This window comes from Eschrichtius robustus, chromosome 13 (assembly GCF_028021215.1).
Source record: "Eschrichtius robustus isolate mEscRob2 chromosome 13, mEscRob2.pri, whole genome shotgun sequence".
Lineage (NCBI taxonomy): Eukaryota > Metazoa > Chordata > Mammalia > Artiodactyla > Eschrichtiidae > Eschrichtius > Eschrichtius robustus.
This window is the reverse complement of record NC_090836.1, coordinates 80,820,466-80,843,039: the sequence shown is the minus strand read 5'-3', so window position 1 is coordinate 80,843,039 and position 22,574 is coordinate 80,820,466. Positions and strand designations below refer to the sequence as shown.

The 22,574-nt window shown below is 37.8% G+C and overlaps 1 protein-coding gene across 2 annotated transcripts in view; it reads left to right on the top strand.

The window, feature by feature from the left end:
* FGD6 (FYVE, RhoGEF and PH domain containing 6) overlaps positions 1 to 21,100 on the top strand; it is a 110,018-nt gene extending 88,918 nt beyond the window's left edge. For both annotated transcript variants that reach the window (XM_068561551.1, XM_068561550.1), the window contains exons 10-21: positions 435 to 493; positions 576 to 647; positions 1,364 to 1,432; positions 1,971 to 2,054; positions 2,834 to 2,913; positions 8,838 to 8,940; positions 9,425 to 9,571; positions 10,407 to 10,509; positions 12,222 to 12,349; positions 17,899 to 18,027; positions 18,662 to 18,810; positions 20,948 to 21,100. In XM_068561551.1, coding sequence (XP_068417652.1) covers positions 435 to 493; positions 576 to 647; positions 1,364 to 1,432; positions 1,971 to 2,054; positions 2,834 to 2,913; positions 8,838 to 8,940; positions 9,425 to 9,571; positions 10,407 to 10,509; positions 12,222 to 12,349; positions 17,899 to 18,027; positions 18,662 to 18,810; positions 20,948 to 20,984 — 1,160 coding nt within the window. In that variant the 3' untranslated portion in view covers positions 20,985 to 21,100. The remainder of the gene's footprint in view (positions 1 to 434; positions 494 to 575; positions 648 to 1,363; positions 1,433 to 1,970; positions 2,055 to 2,833; positions 2,914 to 8,837; positions 8,941 to 9,424; positions 9,572 to 10,406; positions 10,510 to 12,221; positions 12,350 to 17,898; positions 18,028 to 18,661; positions 18,811 to 20,947) is intronic.
* The last annotated feature ends 1,474 nt before the right edge of the window (positions 21,101 to 22,574 follow it).

Below are 22,574 nucleotides of genomic sequence, written 5' to 3'. Positions count from 1 at the left end.
CAGCTAAGCCCTGACCCTCTTAAATAGCTGGTCCTCATAATTCTGGTTTCCTATCCCAGGATCCTTCTCTCCCAAGGCAGTTTATCCTGGAATGGTCCTCAGCTTCCAGGTAAAATCCTATCCATCCTTATAAACTTCAACAGAATAATCAACTCCCAGCACAAAACAACCCTGACGTTCATACTATTGATACACATGGTCTGTAATGTATCTTTAGAGTCTTTCTTTGGCTCATTGTTTTATAAGTACTGTTTTTCCTTGGTTTTGCTCTCATCGAACCGCATCGCCTGTATTTCTGCCTACTCGCAGTTAACTGGTCTCCTGCAGTGGTCCGTGGCTGTGAACTAGCTGTCTTGTCGTCTGGAGTTGCTCAGTGTTGCAATTCATTGGTAATGATAGTGATCGAATGCCCCTTCTGTTCCTACATATTTTAGATGCCCTTGCTGTTGTTATAGAGGTAGCCAACCATGCCAATGACACCATGAAGCAAGGAGTAAGTATCTTCATTTCACGGCTGCTGTACTGTTGAACCTGGGAGCCCGTGCCTTCATATGCTCTGCATTCTCTTTCTGTAGGACAACTTTCAGAAACTTATGCAAATTCAGTACAGCTTAAATGGACACCATGAAATAGTTCAGCCTGGACGGGTAAGTGTTTTAGACTGCCTTTTGCAAACTTAATACAGTGGATCTAGGCACCATTTGTAGCTGTTTTCATTTGAGTTATGAAAATAGGTTATTTGTTATTGTTACTCTTCAGTGACCCAATCTGGATCAACTAAGTTCATTCTATCCTTTCAAAACATTCGTGATTTAAGTCATTGTGACAAGAAGTCCAATTCAATTAGAAGAATGGCAAGGGACCCCACAGAGTAACTGATTAAATAGGATCATTTTATTGTGTAATACTAGCTGACCTCACACAGCTTTAAAGACAGTTTCAATTAAAATCTTTAATGTAAGAGAAGATTATGAGGGGAGGGAGAAAATTGGTATTTTGATGTTCTTCATAGAGCACAAAAGTGACTGAGGGAATGAATTCAGGAAAATTACAAAGTGCAATTGTCAGGATGTTGGCTATGCCTCAAGATCAAGTACACACTCAGTCAATTACATTTCAAACCATATGGTACCCCTGGGCTCAGTATTGGAGTTATGAAACTCTGCTGGCTTATCCAATTCCTAAGTGACTTACAGGGTTTGAAAAGAAGCCACGGCTGTAAAAAGTAACAAGGAAACTACGTCTGCCCAGCCTCCACACAAAATAATTCTGGGGAAAGAAGGTCGAAAAGGAAATTACATGTATATGTATATTGTAGTTGTGTTGTGAGGGTACTAAATGGGTGTTTGTTTGGATGAATCAGGTTTTTCTCAAAGAAGGAATTCTGATGAAGCTATCTCGGAAAGTCATGCAGCCCCGGATGTTTTTCCTGGTAAGTGGCCACGTGTGTTTCTGTTGCGCCCGAGGCAGGGATAATTGCTTAATGAAAGGAGATGGTTGTTCAGGACAGATAAGATTGGCACATTCAGACAGCAGTTTTAGTAGGATCTTTGACTGGCTGGATTGCTTGTTTGCATGTCAAATATAGGAAACAAAGTCTTGTATGATACACAACTAGAAATTCACTTCCTTTTTGAGTTTAGTTTATTTCATCTCTGATTTGGAAAAATTGATTCAATCAGTGGTTTGTTTTGGCAGATTATAATACCTTAGGTGGGATTTAGAATTCAGAAAACGTTAAATCTGTTACAGAACTTGGAAAGAAAGCACATTTTCTAGAAATTGCCTTCTAGTAATATTCTAATAGTACATTCTAGGTGGTTCTGGTTTTATAAGCAGAATATAAGTATTATATTCAGAGAGTTTTAAACAAAGAGGTAATATTGTTCCTTTATTCTTGTATCTTACCAATATCTTTGTAGCTGAAATTTGTTGCTTTACTTTGCCCTATGAAATGTTTCTACTTTCAGTTTAATGATGCTCTGTTGTATACAACACCGGTGCAGTCCGGGATGTACAAACTGAACAACATGCTCTCCTTGGCTGGAATGAAGGTCTGTGCATCTGTTAGAAGATATATTTTTACCCAAATGTATTTAGAGAAAAAGCCCTAAGATAATCATCTTCTCATATCCCTGTCTCTTCTCTCTCCATGTGTTACTGTTCATTTGTTCATTTATTCATTTTTGTAGTTATTTGTTCCCTCATACATTAATTTAGTCATAAGATATTTACTGAGAACTACTATAAACAAAATGTGTTATAGGTTTAGTGAAAAGTATAAAGATGAATTGAAGCATTCTTTTGTCTCCACCTCTACTCCAATCCCTCCAGGAGTTTAGCAACTAGTTGGGAAGCTAATACGCTGCATATCAATACCTATAAAATAGATTGTAATAAATATCACTATAAAGGCACAGTTAAAGTTTGAGGGAGCTCAGAAAATAAAGAACGTGCAGCTTTTGGTGGGACATGGTAGAGGGATTGGTGGTAGTTAGGAAGAGGGAGACTTGAGGAAGTCTTTTTGGAGGAAGAGCCAAGAGCCTTACAGAATTGGTCACATTTGGCCATGCTGAGATGTAGGGAAAGGCATTCTAGGTACAGGGAGTAGTGTGAGCAAAGGCCTGAAGGTGGGGAAGTTGGGCCTTCATGTATGTGGGTATTTAAATTCGTCTGGAGCACAGAGCAGATGAGGGAGAGTGATGGTAGATCAAGCTGGATATGAAGGCTGGGCGTGGGTGTCAGCAGTGGGGGCATTGGGCAATTTTAGCTGTGCTTCAGCAGTGAGGTTTTCAATTGGATGAGTCTGCTCAATCATTTTGTTTTCTTCCAGGTCAGAAAACCCACCCAAGAGGCGTATCAGAATGAACTAAAGATTGAAAGTGTAGAACGTTCCTTCATACTCTCAGCCAGGTAAATTTTAAAAATGTATAGGTGAACATTTGTCGGTATTGCAGAGTCAGACATCTCCAGCATTTTTCACATTTAGGTTAACTAGTAAACTTATTTTTTTCCCTTTCTTTTCTCTCCTAATACCATGCAGTTTACTCTTGATTTACCATGTAGGTAGAATGTCTAAGAGCTGATGCAATAGTGTGCTAGAAGTACAAAGACTAAAATGTTCCTCTGAATGGAATAATAATGCCGAAAAGTGCTTTGCTGATCATTTGTTTAAAGTGGTTATTTCAAGTCATTTTACAATGATAACGTAATGTTTTTAAAAACATCTAGTGCTTTATAGTTTACTAGGAAGCTTTCGTGTAACATTCAGAGGTCATAACAAATCTACTGAGGTAGGTGTCATAAAAAGGAGGAAGACTAAGTTACAGAAAAATTGAGTTGATTTCTTAAGGATGCATAGCTGGCAAAGTCAGGATACAGGTAGAAACTTTCTGCTTTTAAATCTGTTGTTATCGTGACACACCACATTGCCTCAAATCGGAACCTACAGTGACTTATATGTAAATCAAAATATATTACCATAATATAAATCAAGTACTGAGGAAACCTGGGGCTGTGTGACTCAGACACGCATATTATTCAGTTTTGGCTGAGTGGTAGAAGTGCATGTGTGGCAGGATTTGACTGGTGAAGGGAGAGCCACCAACAGCCATAGCTGGCTCCACTGCTGAATCTGCATAACAAGTCTGGGCGGCTCTCAGATCTCACCTTTGACATAATAAAAATAGAGGAAACATTGATGTAGCGCTTACTTTGTGCCAGGGACTGTCCTAAGCACTTTCTGTGTATTAATTCATCAGATCTTCACAATAACCTTTTAAGGTAAGTTACTACTATTATACCCATTTTATGGTGAAAAAAGCCAACCAGCTGTTAAGTAGCAGAGCAGTGGAGCTGAAATTTGAATCTGACACTAAAATTCATGCTTTTAACCATTCTGATATTGCCTGTGTCTGTGGATGTCAAGGACTCAGACCAACTATGCTGACTTCCCAAATCAGACCGCAAGAGCATCTCCCTGGGTCGTGTCACTCTTCTGAAATGGAATGGCCACTGCTGCCTGACACCAAATCTCAGGATGACAGGAGAAGACAAATTCCTGTATTCAGGGTTTGTCAAGTGCTTCCCAGCTACCAGCTAGCGCAAGCAGAGTTCCGTCAAGGGAGGGGGCACCTGAAGCATCCTCCAGATCAGTATTTAGAAAGTGAAAGTAGGGGAATTCCCTGGCGGTCCAGTGGTTAGGACTTTTCACTTCCACTGTAGGGGGCATGGGTTTGATCCCTGGTCATGGAACTAGGATCCCATACGGCCAAAAAAAAAAAAAAGTAAATGCTTGATCACCTGGAACTATGCCCTTTTTTTTTCTTTCTTTTCTTTCTTGAGTTTGAACAAAAGTGCAAAGAACATCAAGTCCCTGTACATCAGGCTCCTGGCAAATACTTAAGCTTGGTTCTTAAAATCAAGAAAGTTATTTTCAAAGATCCAAAGAGGACATGCCTATAGGGAAGTTAAGTTTTCAGTTGCACTTAAGTTTTCTAACTAAAATAGGCTTTTATAAAAACAAAATTCTGTTTATTAAAAATTAAACAATTCAGGAAATGATGGTTGATCTTTCTTTCTTTGGTTGCCTATCAGGTAAATATCTGGATGTCGAGTGTTTTTTCAGATGGGCCTCCTAGACCTTAGTAAGATCATTGGATTTTTAAGTGTGATGGGAAACCATCCAAAGGTTTTAAGCTAAGAATTGGTGTGACCTCATTTTTATTTTTAAAAGAGCACACTGTCTGCCTTGTAGAAGTAGACCACCAGAGACTAGAGTAGAAGTTGGAAGACCAGGTAGGAGGTTGTAGATGGTGATGTCTGGACTATAGTTGTAAGAAATGGTTCAATCAGGTAGAGCCAATCAGGATGGAGTGAATGTGGGGTATGCAGGAGAATGATAAAACTGGAAAGTTGTTGATAAAAGAAAAGTAAATTTCCACAGGAGGGTTAAGGTGGCATGCAAGAAAGGGAACAAACACATACTGAATGCCACCCATATGCCAGGCTCTCCTTCTGAATTCCCCCAACCACACTGAGGTACTGTGTAACAGGTAAAAAAGGGATAGGAGGCCTCTTGTGATCTTGGTCCTGTCTGCCTCACCAGCCTGATCTCCATTCACTCTCCTTGTCACCAACCCCACCAAAGCATGGCATGTTCCATCAGCATGGATCTGCTAATGATTCTCCATGCATGCCAGCCTACTTCACATCCTTCTGCCTTGCACAGGTGGCTACCTCCACCTAGAATTCATCCCTTTGTTCAATAAGTAATATGGAGCGTCTACCCTGGGCCAGGCGTTTTGCTAGGCATCAGGATACAGTGGACAGTGAAAAGAGCCTTTCCTTCCCTGAGCTTACAGTCCATTAGGAAAGACATACACTTAGCAAGTATTACCACAGTCAATTATCAGGGAGATTAAGTAGTATACAGGGAAACTACCAGGTGCTATGAGGCTGTAAAACAAGGGATCTTAAATTAGATTTGGTGGGAAAAGGGCAGTTAGGGAGAGCTTCCCTAAAGTCCTGTGTCTGTTGAGTTAAGGAGGATAAGTAGGAGTTGGATAGCTAGGCAAAGAGAAAAGGAGGAGGCTCCTGGCCATTAGGAACAGTGTGTACAAAGGTCCTGAGGTGGAAAGGGACATGGTGTATTCAAAGAACTAAAAGGCCAGTGTGTCACGGACATAGTGAATGAGAGGGAGAGTGACCCAAGATAAACCTGGAGGGCCAGGGAGAAAGATTATGCAGAACCGTCTTGTGGATTTTGGTCTTTAGCCTAAGAGCCACAGGAAACCGCTGAAAGGTTTCTACAAGGGAATGATGTGATCGTATTGGCATTTTTTAAAAGAATATCTGGTTGCTCTGTGGAGGATGGTTTGGGAGGGGAACTGAAAGAGACGAGTAATGGGACAGAGAGAGGCAGTAAGAGTGAGTCTCCAGCCCGTACAGCGTATTGGATTGCTGTGATAAGGAAAACTGGGAGAGGTGCAGCTTTAGGAGAAAAATCAGGAATTTAGGTTCAGATGTGCATATTGAATGTGTGGTGCCTATAAATCATCAAAATGGGGTCATCAAGGAGGCAGTTGATGTCAGGAGCTGGATGTCAGAAGGAAGACTGGACTAGAGGCGTATCCTGAGGAGTCATCAGCCTCGAGACGATGATCAAAGCTAGGAGACTGGCTGAGGGTGCCCAGGGAGACCGCAGAGTTCCCTGTCAAACACCTGTAGTTGTTCCAATAACGCCTTAGTCATCACCTCTGCAAAGCCTTCCCTGCTACCCAAATAAGGTAATTAACTACTTCTATGTTACTTAGCTATCTTACATTTATTATATCATATGGTAATTATTACCTGACTTTATGTCTCACCTCGATTAGATGTGAGCCCTTGCAAGTGAAGTGTACTTTGTGTGCCCAGTTCATGGCGTAGTACCTAGAAGGCTCCCAGTAAATGTTACTTAAATAAACTGAAGTGATGTGGCCTTTGGACCTCAAAGTTGCATCCCACAGTTAACACAAGAAGTAAATAGTGTGGCAAGGTCTAACACACCAGAAATCTCTTCTGTTGGAGAGTTTTTTCCCTTAGAAATTATTTCCAGTCATTGGGGAAATGGTGCTTGTTTAATGCAAATTTGCTGTCTGGTAATGTCCACCTTCCATAAAGAAAAGAATACTTGGCTTAACTGTGTTTTTCTGCGAGGAAGATGCTGATTCTTCCACTAGCCATGTCACAAAGGCAGAGCTAGAACGTCTCCACTCGATGCTGTAGGCAAATGTGTGTGGTCTATGAGAAATGTGTTATCAGCTGATAAACATTGTTTTGGCAGAACCCCACACAAGAGAGAGCCAGGAATGATTAAATGAAAGAACAGCATATGTGACATGATTTGCACAGTCGAGTCACATTCCACGTGCTCCCAGGGCTCCAGAAAAATCAGACAGCAATCCTCAAATTAGCCATCTGCCTCTCGACTTTCTGTTACTTTTTCCAGTGAAAAGCTGGGGAGGGAGAGAGGGCAGGGGGGACAGTAATATTTTATGAATGTTTACTTGGAACCTGAGCCTATGTTCTCATAGCGTAGTCCTTCAGAGAACAGGAACAGAGGCCAGAGGTGACATGGTGGTGAAGGGTTCCATCCTTAGCCACACTTGGGTCTGATACCAAGTCACCATTTAGTACAGAGCCTGTTATCTAAAGCAAATTATCTAACAGTTCAAATCCTCACATTGCTTTTCTGTAAATGGTGATGGTGTGTGACGTTGGGATTGGGGGAATGGAGTGTAAGATCCAATGTATATTCCATGGGGTACCTCTGAGGATGAGAAGTGATGATACTTGCAAAGAAAGCATTCAGCATAGTTGGCTGATAACGTAGTAAATGTTAAATCAGCGGCAGCTAGTTGGGGCAGTGATGATAGAATAGTAGAGGTAACTGAGGCAGGTTTTGTTTGGTTTAGAGAGAGAGGGGCTGTTTCTATTTTATTTTGGTTTTGGTATATAATGAAACTTTGAGAAATATACTAGTTTTAAAATTTTATTTGTAAACTGGATATCTTCCTTTTAACATCCATATGAGTGCATTTTCTAAAAGGCACTGAAGCCATTTAGTAGGAAGATAACATTTCTGAGAATGATTATTGTGGGGAAGGTGAGTGGTTTTTAAAGTTATCTCCTTGACCTGCTCTGGATTCATCAAAATATGCCTATTTGTATCATTTTTTTTGATGGAATTTTTCATTTTAGAGTCATTATTTAAAAGTTAAAATATACTTAAAATTAGAGTGAATAATACAATGAAACTGCATATTCAGTCACCCAGACTCAAAAATTACCAAGATTCTGCCACAAATTTTCCTGTTTTCTAAAGTACTTTAAAACAAATTGCAAATATCAGGTCATTTTACTCCTACCTACTTTAGTATGCTTCTCTTAAAAAAAGGAAAATGCACATTTTCTTATACAATCACATTCCCATTATTATGATGGATTTTATCATGATAGAGATTTAAATTTATTATTAAATTCTGTCTCTCTACAAACGCACACATATACACACACAATACCTAAAATGTGCCTCTCCCTCTTGAGTATGCAAAACAAAATGGGCGATACCAGTGATGATTCTGAGTTACCATAGAATTTTTTTTAGAGGGAGGTGTGGTTGCAAAAACGGAGAACAAGAATGTGTTTTTCTGAGCAGGCTTTCCCCCTGTTTGACCCATTTCCATCTACATTCAAGTCGCATAGCTCCTGATGAACTGAGGGTTTAGAACAGAAAATGTGATGGGCCGAATAGGTAGGGGAGCCCTAACAACCACTGAAGGCTATTTCCCTTATTAACCACTCCTTCAGCATCTGTTTATGACACCAAAAATATGTTTCCTTTACTCCAGTGCCCTTTCTAGAATATTTAGTAACCTAAAAATATTTAGTATTCTATGCTGTAAATTTGGATTTGAAACTTGATTCTTGGAATATTTTTAAATTCTAGGATTATATCTCAGGATAATAATGGCTTTTGATAATCATAATTATTAATTGCATGAATAGCCCTTAAACCAAACAAAAATACCTCCAAATTTAGGAGACTTCAAAAGCCATTCAGTAGAAAGTGGTATTTTTGGAAAGAAAAAAAGCATTGTGTTTGCTAAAATGCCGCGTGTTCTCTAATGCCTGCTCTGATTATTTGTGCACGTAAACCTCAGAGTTGTTGCCTGTGACTAGCATTGTTGGAGGGTGGTGGAATCTGTTGCCATGGCAGAAGGAAAAGACATAAGAAAAAGGCAAAGAATAAAAGCTGACATCTGGTTGATAGAACTTTCTTCTGCCCCCAACAGTTCTGCCCCAGAAAGGGATGAATGGCTAGAAGCGATTTCCAGGTCAATAGAAGAGTATGCCAAGAAAAGAATCACATTCTGTCCCAGTAGGAGTCTTGATGAGGTATTGTCTTTTCCTTCTTATGTTTTTGCAGTGCATTTCAAATAGTTTTTACCTTAAAGAAACTTTTCCCAGGGGTTTAGAAAAGCAACATGTGTTTCACAGAAGGATTGGAGGTGTGTGCGTAATTTCAGAGCTAAATATTCATTCTATTAATGTCTAACTACAAGTCAATGATAGCATATAGTGCATTCATATTTTTTCTAGTTATAAAACCTCATTGTAGAAAATACAATCTAGTTTAAGGAAGAAACTAATTGGCTGTTATTGCACTACCACAGGCATCTTTTAAAGTTAATTTTGCACTAGAGGATTGTTGGAATGTAGCTAATCTTAATATCCTAATAACATGAAAAATATGATAGCTCATATTTCATCCACATCCTTCATGATACCGTCAGCATTGTGAGCTGCCAGTCCAAATAAAAAGGCTTGATGCTGTAGCAGGCAGTGTGCATAGAGATAATCAGAAGTCATTCTTCCACAGGCAGACTCAGAAAATAAAGACGAAGTTAGTCCTCTTGGATCCAAGGCTCCCATCTGGATTCCTGATACCAGAGCTACGATGTGTATGATCTGCACAAGTGAATTTACTCTGACCTGGAGACGACATCACTGCCGGGCCTGTGGAAAGGTTGGAGAGGATCACACTCACCTCCCTTGTGATTTTCAATAGCTCTACGCTGTACATAACGAAGAAGCATGTTTCTCCTTGTAAACCACTGGGGGGGTGGGGGAGATGCTGAATCGTGGCTGGTATCTCCTCTAAATATTTAGGCACAAGGCAATCTTATTAGGGAACTTAGCTCCTCCTAGCCCAAGATTACTTCAGAATGTCAATAATAGATCATGTTCATTTTTTAAAAAACTAATAAATTCAAATTAAATAGATGCTCACATTTACAGATAATTATTGAAACTGCATTTATCTAAATACTAAGTTCTTAATAGGAGGAAACTTTCAGTGTTGAAGTTATCACTAGTGATGTTTCCAAGTCTTCGTGACGTTATTAGTAAAATGAGCATCGTAACAATGACATCAGAGAGTTATTGTAAAGATTTAATGGGTCTTATTTAGACAGCATTTAATCTGGGCCAGACACTGGGAAGAGGCACAGCAGAGGTGTTCATAGTTGCAGCAGTGATGATGACAATGACGATGATGACGAAGATGATAAATACAGCTAACACAGGACTTACTACACACCGGGCACTGTTCTAAACATTTTGCACATGTTAACGCCTTTAGTATATTATTAGCTGTAGTAAGCACTCGGTAATAATCTGTGGCCTCTTCAAGTGTGGTATTGTGTGTGAGTTCCCTACATGCCTGAGCTCCACTGAATTTTTATTCAGACTCAGTGACTATGAAAAGGTTTTGAAAAGTAGACAGAACTATAAATTGTAACATAACTGATGGTTTAGATACAAAGGTTATTCTAAATGAAATAATTCCAATGTGTTTTCAGATTGTATGCCAAGCTTGTTCATCAAATAAATATGGATTAGATTACCTGAAAAATCAACCAGCAAGAGTATGTGAACATTGTTTCCAAGAACTGCAGAAATTAGGTAATATATAAGTAAAGATTTAATTGAAAATTCCATTATCCCCCAGATACTTTCAAACAACCTTCTGAAAGAATCATCTTAGGCACATTAGCAATATGATTGGTGATACTTCTCTCAAAATATTAAGTATCTTGCTTTCTTAACTTAGTTAAGCTTTCTTAACTCATATTTTGTGGTAATTCCAAGAAAGGTTGGACTGAAACTTATTTTTACTCTGAAAACGGTTTTGCTGAGGATCCTGATTGTAGAAATGTAATCACAGGATAAAATGCTTGGAGTAGTTACAGGGGAACTTTAACTTCCAAATAATTTTCAAGTTTCTGGTTTCTAGTTTCACAACTGTGTGCTCATTACAAATCATTTTTATCTATTAGTAAAGTAATTCTCTATGGAAACATACTAGGTGGCACTTTGTTAGCCTTATTCTAATCACTTGGACTGATGTAGTGAGGTTTTATTTTACATCTAAATGTGCAGCTTTTCGCCAACTACAAAATGATAAATCATATCTGCCTGTTCGTTATTTGCAAGTATCCATCCCTACAGTTAAGGTGAATGCAGCTCAGGTCTATATTTTGGGATGAGATCCTGAAACTTATAGGATCTAAATTTTTAAAAGATTATCCTTCATGTTGATGAAGAATAGCTTTTCATCATCAATGAGAATAGCTAAATGAATATAACTAGATGACAGGCCATTTCAGAATCCATTTGTTTATAGAGGAATCGTTTGTTATTATCTGTATACATTTTCCAAAAAGACACATCCACCTAATCTTTTGCCACCCTTATGTTCCTCCCTTTGTTCTCTGGGTATATAATATAGGCTCAAACATTCCCTCATCACACACACCCATTTGGTCAGTAAATCTTGTCAAATTTATGTTTGAAAAACCTGTCTTGCTCTTGAATTCTTTATCCACCTCAGCCCTAACAAAGCCTTCATTATCTTTCATGTGGACTACTGTCCTAATTTCCTAACAGGTTTTTCTGCTTCAAATCCTTCCTCTTTCCTACTGCCAGATTTATTTTTCTAAATTCAGTCTGCTCGTGTTACTTCCCAGCCCAAAAGGCCTTTGATTTCCCACTGCCTAAAAGACAGTCCTTAGAACCAGCCATTTTTTTCCCAGCCTCACCTTCAAATAGATGATCTAATTTCATATCTGTGTGCTTTTGCTTATGCTGACTTGTCTTCATGGAGTGTTCTTCCTCCGCTTTTTAGCTTGGCAAACTCCTACTTATACCTTAATGCTAACTCAAAACTCTCATTCTTTTCCCAGCTTTCCTTGAACCTCTGCAGTGAAAATTAATTACTTCCTCATCTTGTCTTATAGTCCCTTTTCTAGCATTTTGTTCATTGTAATATTATTTGGTCATGTATCTAGATGCTAAATGATGTTGTCAGTTTGGTTTTTTTTTAAAGTCAGGAGGGAAATTTTTTCAATTTTTTTTTAAGTTGGTAGTACATAAACATGTTTCATAATTCTTAAGGCACAAAAGGTCAATCCTTTCATATGGCTTGCAGTTGGAAAAGTATAAAATCATAGACAGTGGGAAGTCTTCCTCCCACTCAACTTCCAGCCTGGGGAAGTGTCATAAGTTTCTTAAGTATCCTTCCATGGATATTTATGCAACAACGTTTATTGACTTGGATTAAATTGAATTGCAGAATGCTTGCCATTGGTTATATAAGTGTACCTGATTTGTTTTAGATCACCAGCACTCTCCTAAGATTGGATCTCCTGGAAATCACAAATCTCCTTCAAGCACCTTATCGTCAGTCTTACATAGTATTCCATCAGGGAGGAAACAGAAAAAAATCCCAGCTGCTCTCAAAGAAGTAAGTGTTTCCATTAGACTTGCAACCTGATAGAGGCTGAATTATTCATACACATATAATACACTATTTTTCTTTCATAAAGGAAGACGTCATTTCCCACCATTATTAAGACATGCATTTTAATACTGGTGATGGATGTGGTTGAGGCCTCACTATCTTGCTTGATCTCCCTTATGACCTGAGTCATTTAGAAAATGGCTGTTGAAAGGTTTGGAGAACATTTTATAGCAATGATAGAAAGGAAAGATAACTTGGACACGTGTGAATTTTTAAAATTACTTTGAGGAGACCCCTTCCTTTCTCCTTTGAGGAGAGGGAAGAAGTCTATAGAACATTTGGGGCATTTTATTAGCATTTACTCGTCTGCATGGCTTGTTTTTTATAGGCGTTAGTTGGTTATATACAGCTGATATCACTGATAGTACGTTGTTCTTCCTTTAACTTAAAAGAAAAAATTTTAAGTGGTAATAGACTACAGAGTTAGACCTGCCACTGGAGTAAATCCACAGGCATCGATGATATCCTATCCCAGTTCCTCAAATTCAGGTGTTCAGTCAGCCAGTGTCAAGAGTTTAGACAGTCCTGCCTTTCTGGTCACTCCTATTTTGATTTTTATTAATTAGTTCCATCCATGCTAGTTTTGTGGCCAGGAGAGTAGTTTTAAATTCTGTTCTCTTGCTTGGTTGCTGTGGAGGTCTTCTATCATGGAAAAGCAAACAGCTCTAAAAATTTGACCGGGATCATGTTTCTCATATAAAGTTGAGTGTATTTCATCATGGCCATTGAAACACTAGGAAGTGATTTATAGCCAATCTCATGATATAGTAAGAATAGGACTTACAGTTCCATTTGCCAAGTTTCATGTGGAACTGGGTAAGCCAACTGAGTGAATACCCCTGAGCTCTATTTCTTCATCACACAGTTCCTGAATCTAAATCTACATTCAAAAACTTTAATGTTCTTAACCAACCAAATTAATGTTAAGTTCTCCGTAATTTTTCACCTCTCCATGCTGATGTCACATTTTATAAATATAATTCTTACCTGTGCTCCCCTCTTTAGTTGAAACTCCACAGCACTGGCTACCAAAACTCGTTATGGTCTATAGACTAGACTCAACCTAATTCCAATCCTTTTTTGTACATCTTTCCACCCAGCCACACAAACAGGCCTTCCTGGCTGCAGCCATTTCTCCCTTGACTCCACTGGTTCTCAAAACATCCTCCAGAGCGGCAGCAGCACTGCCTGGGAACTTATAGAAATGCAGATTCCTGGACCCACCCACACTGTATGGAATCAGAAACTTTAACCAGAATTCTTGGTGATCCAGATATATGTCTACTAAAGTTTGAGAGCCATTGCCTTGCTCCTTTGTGGTCACACGGGGAAATTTATCCAGTTAAGTGCTATAAAAGTCAAAGTAGTCTCCTCAGAAAGCTGTGTTTTTTGTCTTTTTTTTAAAACTGAGGTGAAATTCACATAACATATAATTAACCATTTTAAAATATACAATTCAGTAGTATTTGGTGTATTCACAGTGATGTGTAACTGCCATATTGCTCCAATTTCAAAACTTTTTCATCACCTCATAAGAATACCCTGTGTCTGCTAAGTAATCATTCCCCACTACCCCCTCCCTCCAACCCCTGGCAACCATGAATCTGCTCTGTATCTGCCTATTCTGGATCTATCATATAAAAGGAGTCATACAATATATGACCCTTGTGTCTGGCTTCTTTCACTTAGCACAATGTTTTTAAGGTTCATCTAAGTTATAGCATGTATCAGCACTTTGTTTCTTTTTATGTCTGAATAATACTCCTCTTTATGTGTGTACTACAACTTAGCCATTCATCTGTTGGTGGACACTTGGGTTGTTTCCACCTTTTGGCTATTGTGAATAATGCTGCTATAAACATTTGTGTACAGATTTCCACGTGGACTTATGTTTCCATTTGTCTTGGTTATATACCTAGGAGTGAAATTGCTTGATCATACAGTAATTCTATGTTAACTTTTTGAGGAATTAGGAAGTTGTGTTCTTATTCCAGTGATGTTCAGTACATTTTTAGAAATTCCTCTTTTTTAGAATTACATACATTCAGAGCCTCAGCACCCTCAGTAATGGCAGGCTGCGTCTCTTGAGTTGGATTTCATTTATTTTTTATTTTTATTTTTTATTTGTTATTTATTTATTTTTAAATATTTATTTATTTATTTATTTTTGGCTGCTTTGGTTCTTTGTTGCTGTGCGTGGCTTTCTCTAGTTGCTGCGAGCGGGCGCTACTCTTTGGTGCGGTGCGTGGGCTTCTCATAGCAGTGGCTTCTGTTGTTGCAGAGCAGGGGCTCTAGGCACGCGGGCTTCAGTAGTTGTAGCTCATGGGCTCAGTAATTGTGGCTCGTGGGCTCTAGAGCGCAGGCTCAGTAGTTGTGGCGCACGGGCTTAGTTGCTCTGTGGCATGTGGGATCATCCCGGACCAGCGCTCGAAACCGTGTCCCCTGCATTGGCAGGCGGATTCTTAACCACTGCGCCACCAGGGAAACCCATTTATTTTTTAAATAAATCATTGGAAGGAATGTTTTGTGAATCAATTAGGTGATTAAGCTGGTTAACACCAATTTTGCTTTTAAAAAGATAATAGAGGACTATGTATGACTATTCAGTATTGGGATTAATCTTGTATGGCTAATAAATTAATTGTAAAATATTCCCAAAGAGTAATGTACAAAATATTTTGGGCAATGATAGTAACACTTAACATAAGTACATAGTGGGTATCCCAATGTGACTACATTTTAAGAGAAACCTCCTTTGAATGTAAACATTTTAGTTTTTTTTTTTTTAATTACGTAGTAGTCTTATACAGGGATGTTATTTCTGTATACAAATCTACTTGCACTTGAGAGATATTTCTAATTTAACATTAGATATAAATTTTCCACTTGGGACTTCTCTGGCAGTCCAGTGGTTAAGACTCCACGCTCCCAATGCAGGGGGCATGTGTTCGATCCCTGGTCAGGGAACTAAGATGCCACATGCCACTCGGTGTGGCCAATAAATAAATAAATAAATAAAATTTCCACTAAACAATATATCATCCTTTTTATGAAGTGTATAAGAAATTAATACAATTACTACATGATTAAAGATATACTTTAAAATTCATAGACCCCATCTCTCTTAGTCTTCTATTGCTTTGTACCAAATTACCACAAATGTAGTGGCTTAAAACAACACACATTTATTATCTCAGGAGCTTAGATGGGATCTCTTCAGGGCAGCAGTCAAGGTGTTGGCCGTTGGCCAGTGTTGAGTTCTCATCTGGAGGCTGACTAGGGAAAGATCTACCCTGCTCCTAGGGGCTGCCCTCAGCTCCTTGCCACGTGGGCTTCCCCACATGTCTGCTTACTTCTTCAAAGCCAGCATGGTAGAAAGTCTCTAGAGCCAGTCTGCTAGCAAGATGGAGTCTTATGTAATGTAATATAATCATGGGAGTGATAGCCCATCACCTTCACCATATTCTATCGGTTAGGAGCAGTCACAGGTCCTGCCCACACTGGAGTGGAGGAGACGCTACAACAGCCTGATTCTCAGTGGGAAGCCACCTTGGGAGTCTGTTCACCATACCACCAATAAGGCAGTTCCTAAACTTGGCTTTTATATCTCTATTTTTCCTATATTTAAGAAGAGAAAAGTTTCAACTGCCACATTATAATCACTGAAGGCTTACTGTCTTTTACCTAGAGATTGAAATACTTTCAGCCTTTTATGAAGCAAAACAAGCTTCTTTTCTTTTAGACCAAAATTTGGGGAGCAGAAACTGATCTTTAAAATCACCATTAAGGGACTTCCCTTATGGTCCAGTGGTTAAGAATTTGCCTTCCAATACAGGGGACTTGGGTTCGATCCCTGGTCAGGGAACAAAGATCGCACATGCCACGGGGCAACTAAGCCCGTGTGCCACAACTACAGAGCCCACATGCTCTGGAGCCCAAGAGCCACAACTAGAGAGAAGCCTGAGTGCTGCAACGAAGAGCCCTCATGCAGCAACGAAAGATCCTGCGTGCCGCAATAAGACCCGACACAGCCAAAAATAATAAATAAATAAATAAATAAATATTTTTAAAAAATCATCATTAATAATAGAATTTTCTGGGAGTTCCCTGGTGGTCCAGTGGTTAGGATTCCGTGCTTTCACTGCCAGGGCCCGGGTTTGATCCCTGGTCAGGAAACTAAAATCCCGCAAGCCACGCAGGCATGGCCAAAAAAAAAAAAAAAAAGAATTTTCTATTTACTTTTCTATTGATATAGTTTTTAGAAATCCAAAAAGTCATTTCAGGAACTGAGTTAAAGGTTTAAGTAATTTTCCCTAACACCCAAAATAAGAAGAGCAATAAACAACATATACTGTCCCAAAATACAGCTTTAAAAAGGCATTTTTCTGGAGTGGGTGTGGAGAAAAGGGAACCCTCTTACACTGTTGGTGGGAATGTAAATTGATACAGCCACTATGGAGAACAGTATGGAGGTTCCTTAAAAAACTAAAAATAGAACTACCATATGACCCAGCAATCCCACTACTGGGCATATACCCTGAGAAAACCATAATTCAAAAAGAGTCATGTACCACAGTGTTCATTGCAGCTGTATTTACAATAGCCAGGACATGGAAGTGGCACATATATACAACGGAATATTACTCAGCCATAAAAAGAAACGAAATTGAGTTATTTGTACTGAGGTGGATGGACCTAGAGTCTGTCATACAGGGTGAAGTAAGTCAGAAAGAGAAAAACAAATACCGTATGCTAACACATATATATGGAATCTAAAAAAAAATGGTTCTGAAGAACCTAGGGGCAGGACAGGAATGAAGACGCAGACGTAGAGAATGGACTTGAGGACATGGGGAGTGGGAAGGGTAAGCTGGGACGAAGTGAGAGAGTGGCATGGACATATATACACTACCAAATGTAAAATATATAGCTAGTGGGAAGCAGCCACATAGCACAGCAAGATCAGCTCGGTGCTTTGTGACCACCTAGAGGGGTGGGATAGGGAGGGTGGGAGGGAGATGCAAGAGGGAGAAGATATGGGGATATATGTATATGTATAGTTGATTCACTTTGTTGTACAGCAGAAACTAACACAATACTGTAAAGCAATTATACTCCAATAAAGATGTTAAAAAATAAAGTGGATGGATCTTAAAAAAAAATAAAAGGCATTTTTGACATTTGGAATTATTATTCATCTTCTGGCAACTGAGAAAATACAGGTGAACCCGCAAAGAAACACATACATGCAAGCACAGTTAAACCAGATAAAATTCTGGAATTGCTTCTTAAAGGAAGGATTTTATGCTCATGGCATGGCAGTGTTCAATTTGTACAGTAGCAGATTTTGAAAGTAAACAATTTCATTCTGAAACATGATATTCTTATTATGGTTATTGCTTTCAGCGCCAATGATCAAAAGCAATTTTGTGATTTTAAATTTTGTTTTTGTCTGAAAACTATTAAACTGTGTGTGGGGTTTGCTTACCTAGGTATCAGCGAACACAGAAGATTCTTCTATGAGTGGCTACTTGTACAGATCAAAGGGCAATAAAAAACCTTGGAAACACTTGTGGTTTGTCATAAAAAATAAAGTGCTATATACGTATGCTGCAAGTGAGGTAAGATCTGAAATCTAAACATGAATAATTTGAGGGTCTTGTTTTATAGTGCCACCTGGAAATAATTACAATGTTTGCCTAATTTATTTGTTTTGTCTCTTTTTTGTTTTGCTTTGCTTTGGGAGGGGGGAGATGTTGCTGTTATTTTTGACATGAACAGTGTCCTTGTTTTGTATCTAAAGAGCTGTTAGGAATTTTCCATAGTGTTAAAATGTAAGTTTGGGGAGTGTCATGTGACTACTGATTACTTCACTAAAGGCAGAGGTTCGATGGGACTGGGGTGTATCACCTTTCTGAGCTACGTTTTCTGCATCCATAAAATGAAAGTAATATAATTACTTACCTCCTGTGGTTGTAGAGAAATAATGTGAAATTATTATTTCACATTATTTCACAGTGGATATGAACACACTGAAAACTGTCTGGCACAGTGTCTGGCTCATGGTGTAGGTGAGGCAGGGGTGTCCCAATAAATATCGTTGAATAAATGAAAGGTGAATAAGTTGCTAGAATTACCATTGTTTTATATATATGTATTTGAAATTAAATTAGAGTTATATAGATCAAGAGTTTGCAGATCTGAATTTTGTATCAGTTTAGAAACCCATCTCCTTTTGTGTCTTTGTAAATTTAGGACGTGGCAGCTTTGGAGAGTCAACCTTTACTAGGATTCACTGTCACTCAAGTCAAAGATGAGAATTCAGAGTCGAGAGTGTTTCAGTTACTGCACAAAAACATGTTATTTTATGTATTCAAAGCAGATGATGCTCACTCAGCTCAGAAGTAAGTAATTTAGACGTATTTTTCTTTCATACATTAGATTTCAAGTTGTTACTTTAACTGATTGATTTTAAAAACAACCTACTTCCATGCATGGAAACAATGAAGAATTTAAATCAGACATACAATTTAGAAAGAATTTAACGTATTATTCAAACTCTTTAGAATTGTTTTAAAGACAGGCAAGAGTATCTGGAATATTTTCAGGAGGCAGAGAGGAAAAGAAAATAGGTAGTTCTGTCCAAAATATTTTGTGTACACATGACCTTCAAGGAAGCAGCATGATTCTCCTCTGCTGAAAGGAAGGGAAGCTGAGGTTATTTGACCTCTCCTCCAGTGAGGTTAAGAATCTTCTCTTGAAACATTCTGGGACTTTGGCAATCCAATGATTCAATTGTGCCATGGAACAGCAGGGGTTTAAACAGCTGCTTGCTGACTTACTCCTTTGGGGAAAAGGTCAAACACATTAAGAGGCTCCCATGCTGTTCCCAATGACTGAGTAGAAAGAAATGGATATCATTTTAGGTGGAAAAGGCTGAAATAGTCTCTTCAAAATTCCAACAAGAATATTTATTTAGATGTCATGAGATTGCTTAACATAGAGAAGCATATCTCTGTGAAACTGATGTCCTTTCTGAACAAAACAATTCAGTTCGCCTCCCTTTCATTTGATTTTCATTTTGGCCTCACAAAATATACATTTTGTTTTCACTAAGAGGTGCTCATGTTTTCTCAATAGGCTTTAAAAGTGCATGCAGATCAAAAAGCATACTTTAAATAAGCCAGGCTTGTCTTTTCTTTAGGCAGTTAAAATTAATGTACCAGAATTACATATGTTCCTGAATAATAATCAGGTACTTTTGGGTACTAAAGAATATTTTAAAATTATGACACAACTATTTTTTCTTTAAAAAATAGTTACTTAGATAAAATAGTAATTGCCCTAAAATTCTGTTGGATATTATATTTCTCATCATTTTTACCTGAATTCATCATCAAGCTGATAAGCTTTTGAATATATATCTTTATGTCATTAAGTTGACAAGATAGAAAGCCCTTCAAGACAGAGCTGAATGTAGTTGGGTGAAGGGTGTCAGCTTACTTGTTATTTAGAATTAATACAGGCTAATTTATAAATTTCTCTTTAGGTTAATATCATATGCGTTACTGTATTTGTACATTATAGAGTATTAAAATGTGTTAATTTTAATGGAAACTTTTGACTTTTAAAAAGCCTTTTTATTATGGTATAACTTATATGCCATTTGCATTTTAAATTTTTAAAAAAATTCCATCCTTAAAATGTGAGATAAATCTGCTACAGGCTACTTTTACTAATTAAATTGAATGATTTCAAGTGTTCATGGTAAGTTTAGAAGCCATTACACTACTGGGGAGGTACAAAGAAACTACCTCCAAGTGTCTTCTGAATAACTGTAGCTGTGTATATTGTCAAGTAAAACTTTTGAGACAAAAGAATTTTAGAAAGACTTCTATGAAAGTGAGACACTTTTATATTGCATGCAAACTTTAGATCAACTGAGAGTAGACTACTAGATGCTAGATTCCCTTTCACTGAAAATATTAGAATAGGTCTGGACTACAGATGCCCAAGGAGTCTCTGGTTGGTAGAATTAAGAGATGAGGAGACAGGGACAGAGCTAGTATTCCCAAAGGCAGAAAGGGGGTTGAAATAAAGGCCTCTGCAGATATATCCACTTCCAAAATCAATTAAATGGGATCAGTAGAACTTCATAGAGCCTTTACATGAAATGGCCCCTTCCTCATGCTTCAAAGAAATAAGAGATGCACAGGAATTCCCTGGTGGTCCAGTGGTTAAGACTCGGCGCTTTCACTGCCAGGGCCCGGGCTCTATCCCTGGTTGGGGAACTGAGATCCTGCAAGCTGTGTGGTATGGCCAAAAAAGAGAAAGAAATAAGAGATGCACTTTTCAGGCCAAAGTTTGGTCCAAATTACCAAATAAAGGGTAGTTCCATACATACAGAATTCTCGTTTGCTATAGGGAAAGATCTTAAATATACTGTTAGAGTAATTGGATCCACAGGCACAGCTATTATCTATACTGTCTTAACATATATTGGATGACTGTATTTTAAAATCTAACAAATTTCTCTTGTAGGTGGATAGAAGCATTTCAAGAAGGCACAATATTGTAGCTGTATTTGTTTCATCTCTTGGTGATTCCAAAAGGGTGGAATTTCATCAGAATAGAGTAAATGCAGTACAAAAATTTTATATAAGTGCACACTGCCAAGATAAATCCAACCAAAATCTTCATCAAAGAAATTATTTTGTTAGGTATAAGGTAATTTTTATAAAATGTTTGTTTTTCATGTATGTTATTTATTAAAAATTTGATGTTTACTTAATGGTCAGAGTTATTTCTGAGACTCACACTGAATTCTAAAGTATCTTTTCTTTAGAAACCAGAAAACTTATCTTAATACTGTATTAGCTGTTTGTGACACAGTCCATACTGTTTTCTCAGTGTGTTTTACAGTGTTACTTTGTAACATTCTCACTAGTGGTAAGTCTTTGTAAATAAAAAACACACATCAAGGAGCAAATTTCCATGCAGTGTTTGGTTTGGAAATTATGATTATAAAACAGCTGGTGAAAAAAACGCATGTCTTTGAATCAATAAATTTAGATTAATTTTTGTATCTTTTAATGGAAAAACACATGGCCAATTTCTACCTCAGTAACTGTGAAATGAAATTCCAGTAAATTATCAAAAGTATTTCTACTGTTATGTACCTCTTTTGGTATGAGATAATGTTACATCATCAAGGAATTATAGCAAAGGGATAGAATCTGAATTTTCATCTAACTCAACCATGAGTAGGAAAAAGGATGTTTCCATTTGCAGGGGAACACAAATAATCAACTCTATGGCCTTTACATTAAGTCTAATCTTTTTTTAAAAAACTACCATTTCAACACAAACATAAGTGTATTATTTCTTTAAAAAGCAAAATATGGCAAGCATTATATTACATGATGTCCCTTGCTGTTGTAAGTATTCTGAGTCCAAGTCAATGGTGGTATTTGTATCTAAAAAGAATGTTACATTTTCTATAATATTGTGATTTTTTAAATGAACTGGAATTACCATATCAAAAAACACAAATTCTAAGCCAGTATTAGTGGAAATTGTATAGTAATCATTTTTTAAAGGTTTTTTAATACCACTTTGTGTTATGTCCTTTCTGGTAATTAAAAAAGTATATTTTTCTTTAAGCAACTGTCAGCGTACCTCATTAGGAAGGGTTTATATTCCTAATTTTGGGTCACATACTGTTTAACATATGAACTACTTTATATATAAAATTGTTTAGCAGAAGTAAAATGAAATTAACACTATGATTAAAGTCATTCCTGATGTTCAAAATATACATTTATTGACTGAGCTTAAACTAAATATAAATTATCTTAAAAGGCAAGGTTATCCATAGAATATTTCATTAAAGGGCAAAATAAATTTCCCTTCTGCTTTTATATAAAGGATTTCCTAACTCAATATTATATTTATGATTGCCAAGAGAATTACTGAGTGCCTTCTGAAGCCTTCTGAATGTTTGTTGCAGCACCAGGGTATCTACTAGATCTAGAGTTGGCTGCTGCAGTTTTTTGGCTATTGCTTGCTGTGGAATCACTTTGAATCCTCTTGCAACCTCACATACAATCCTCACATGCTATCTCCCAAATCTTTTTGTCACTGTACGTAAATTAACACTTCTTTGCAG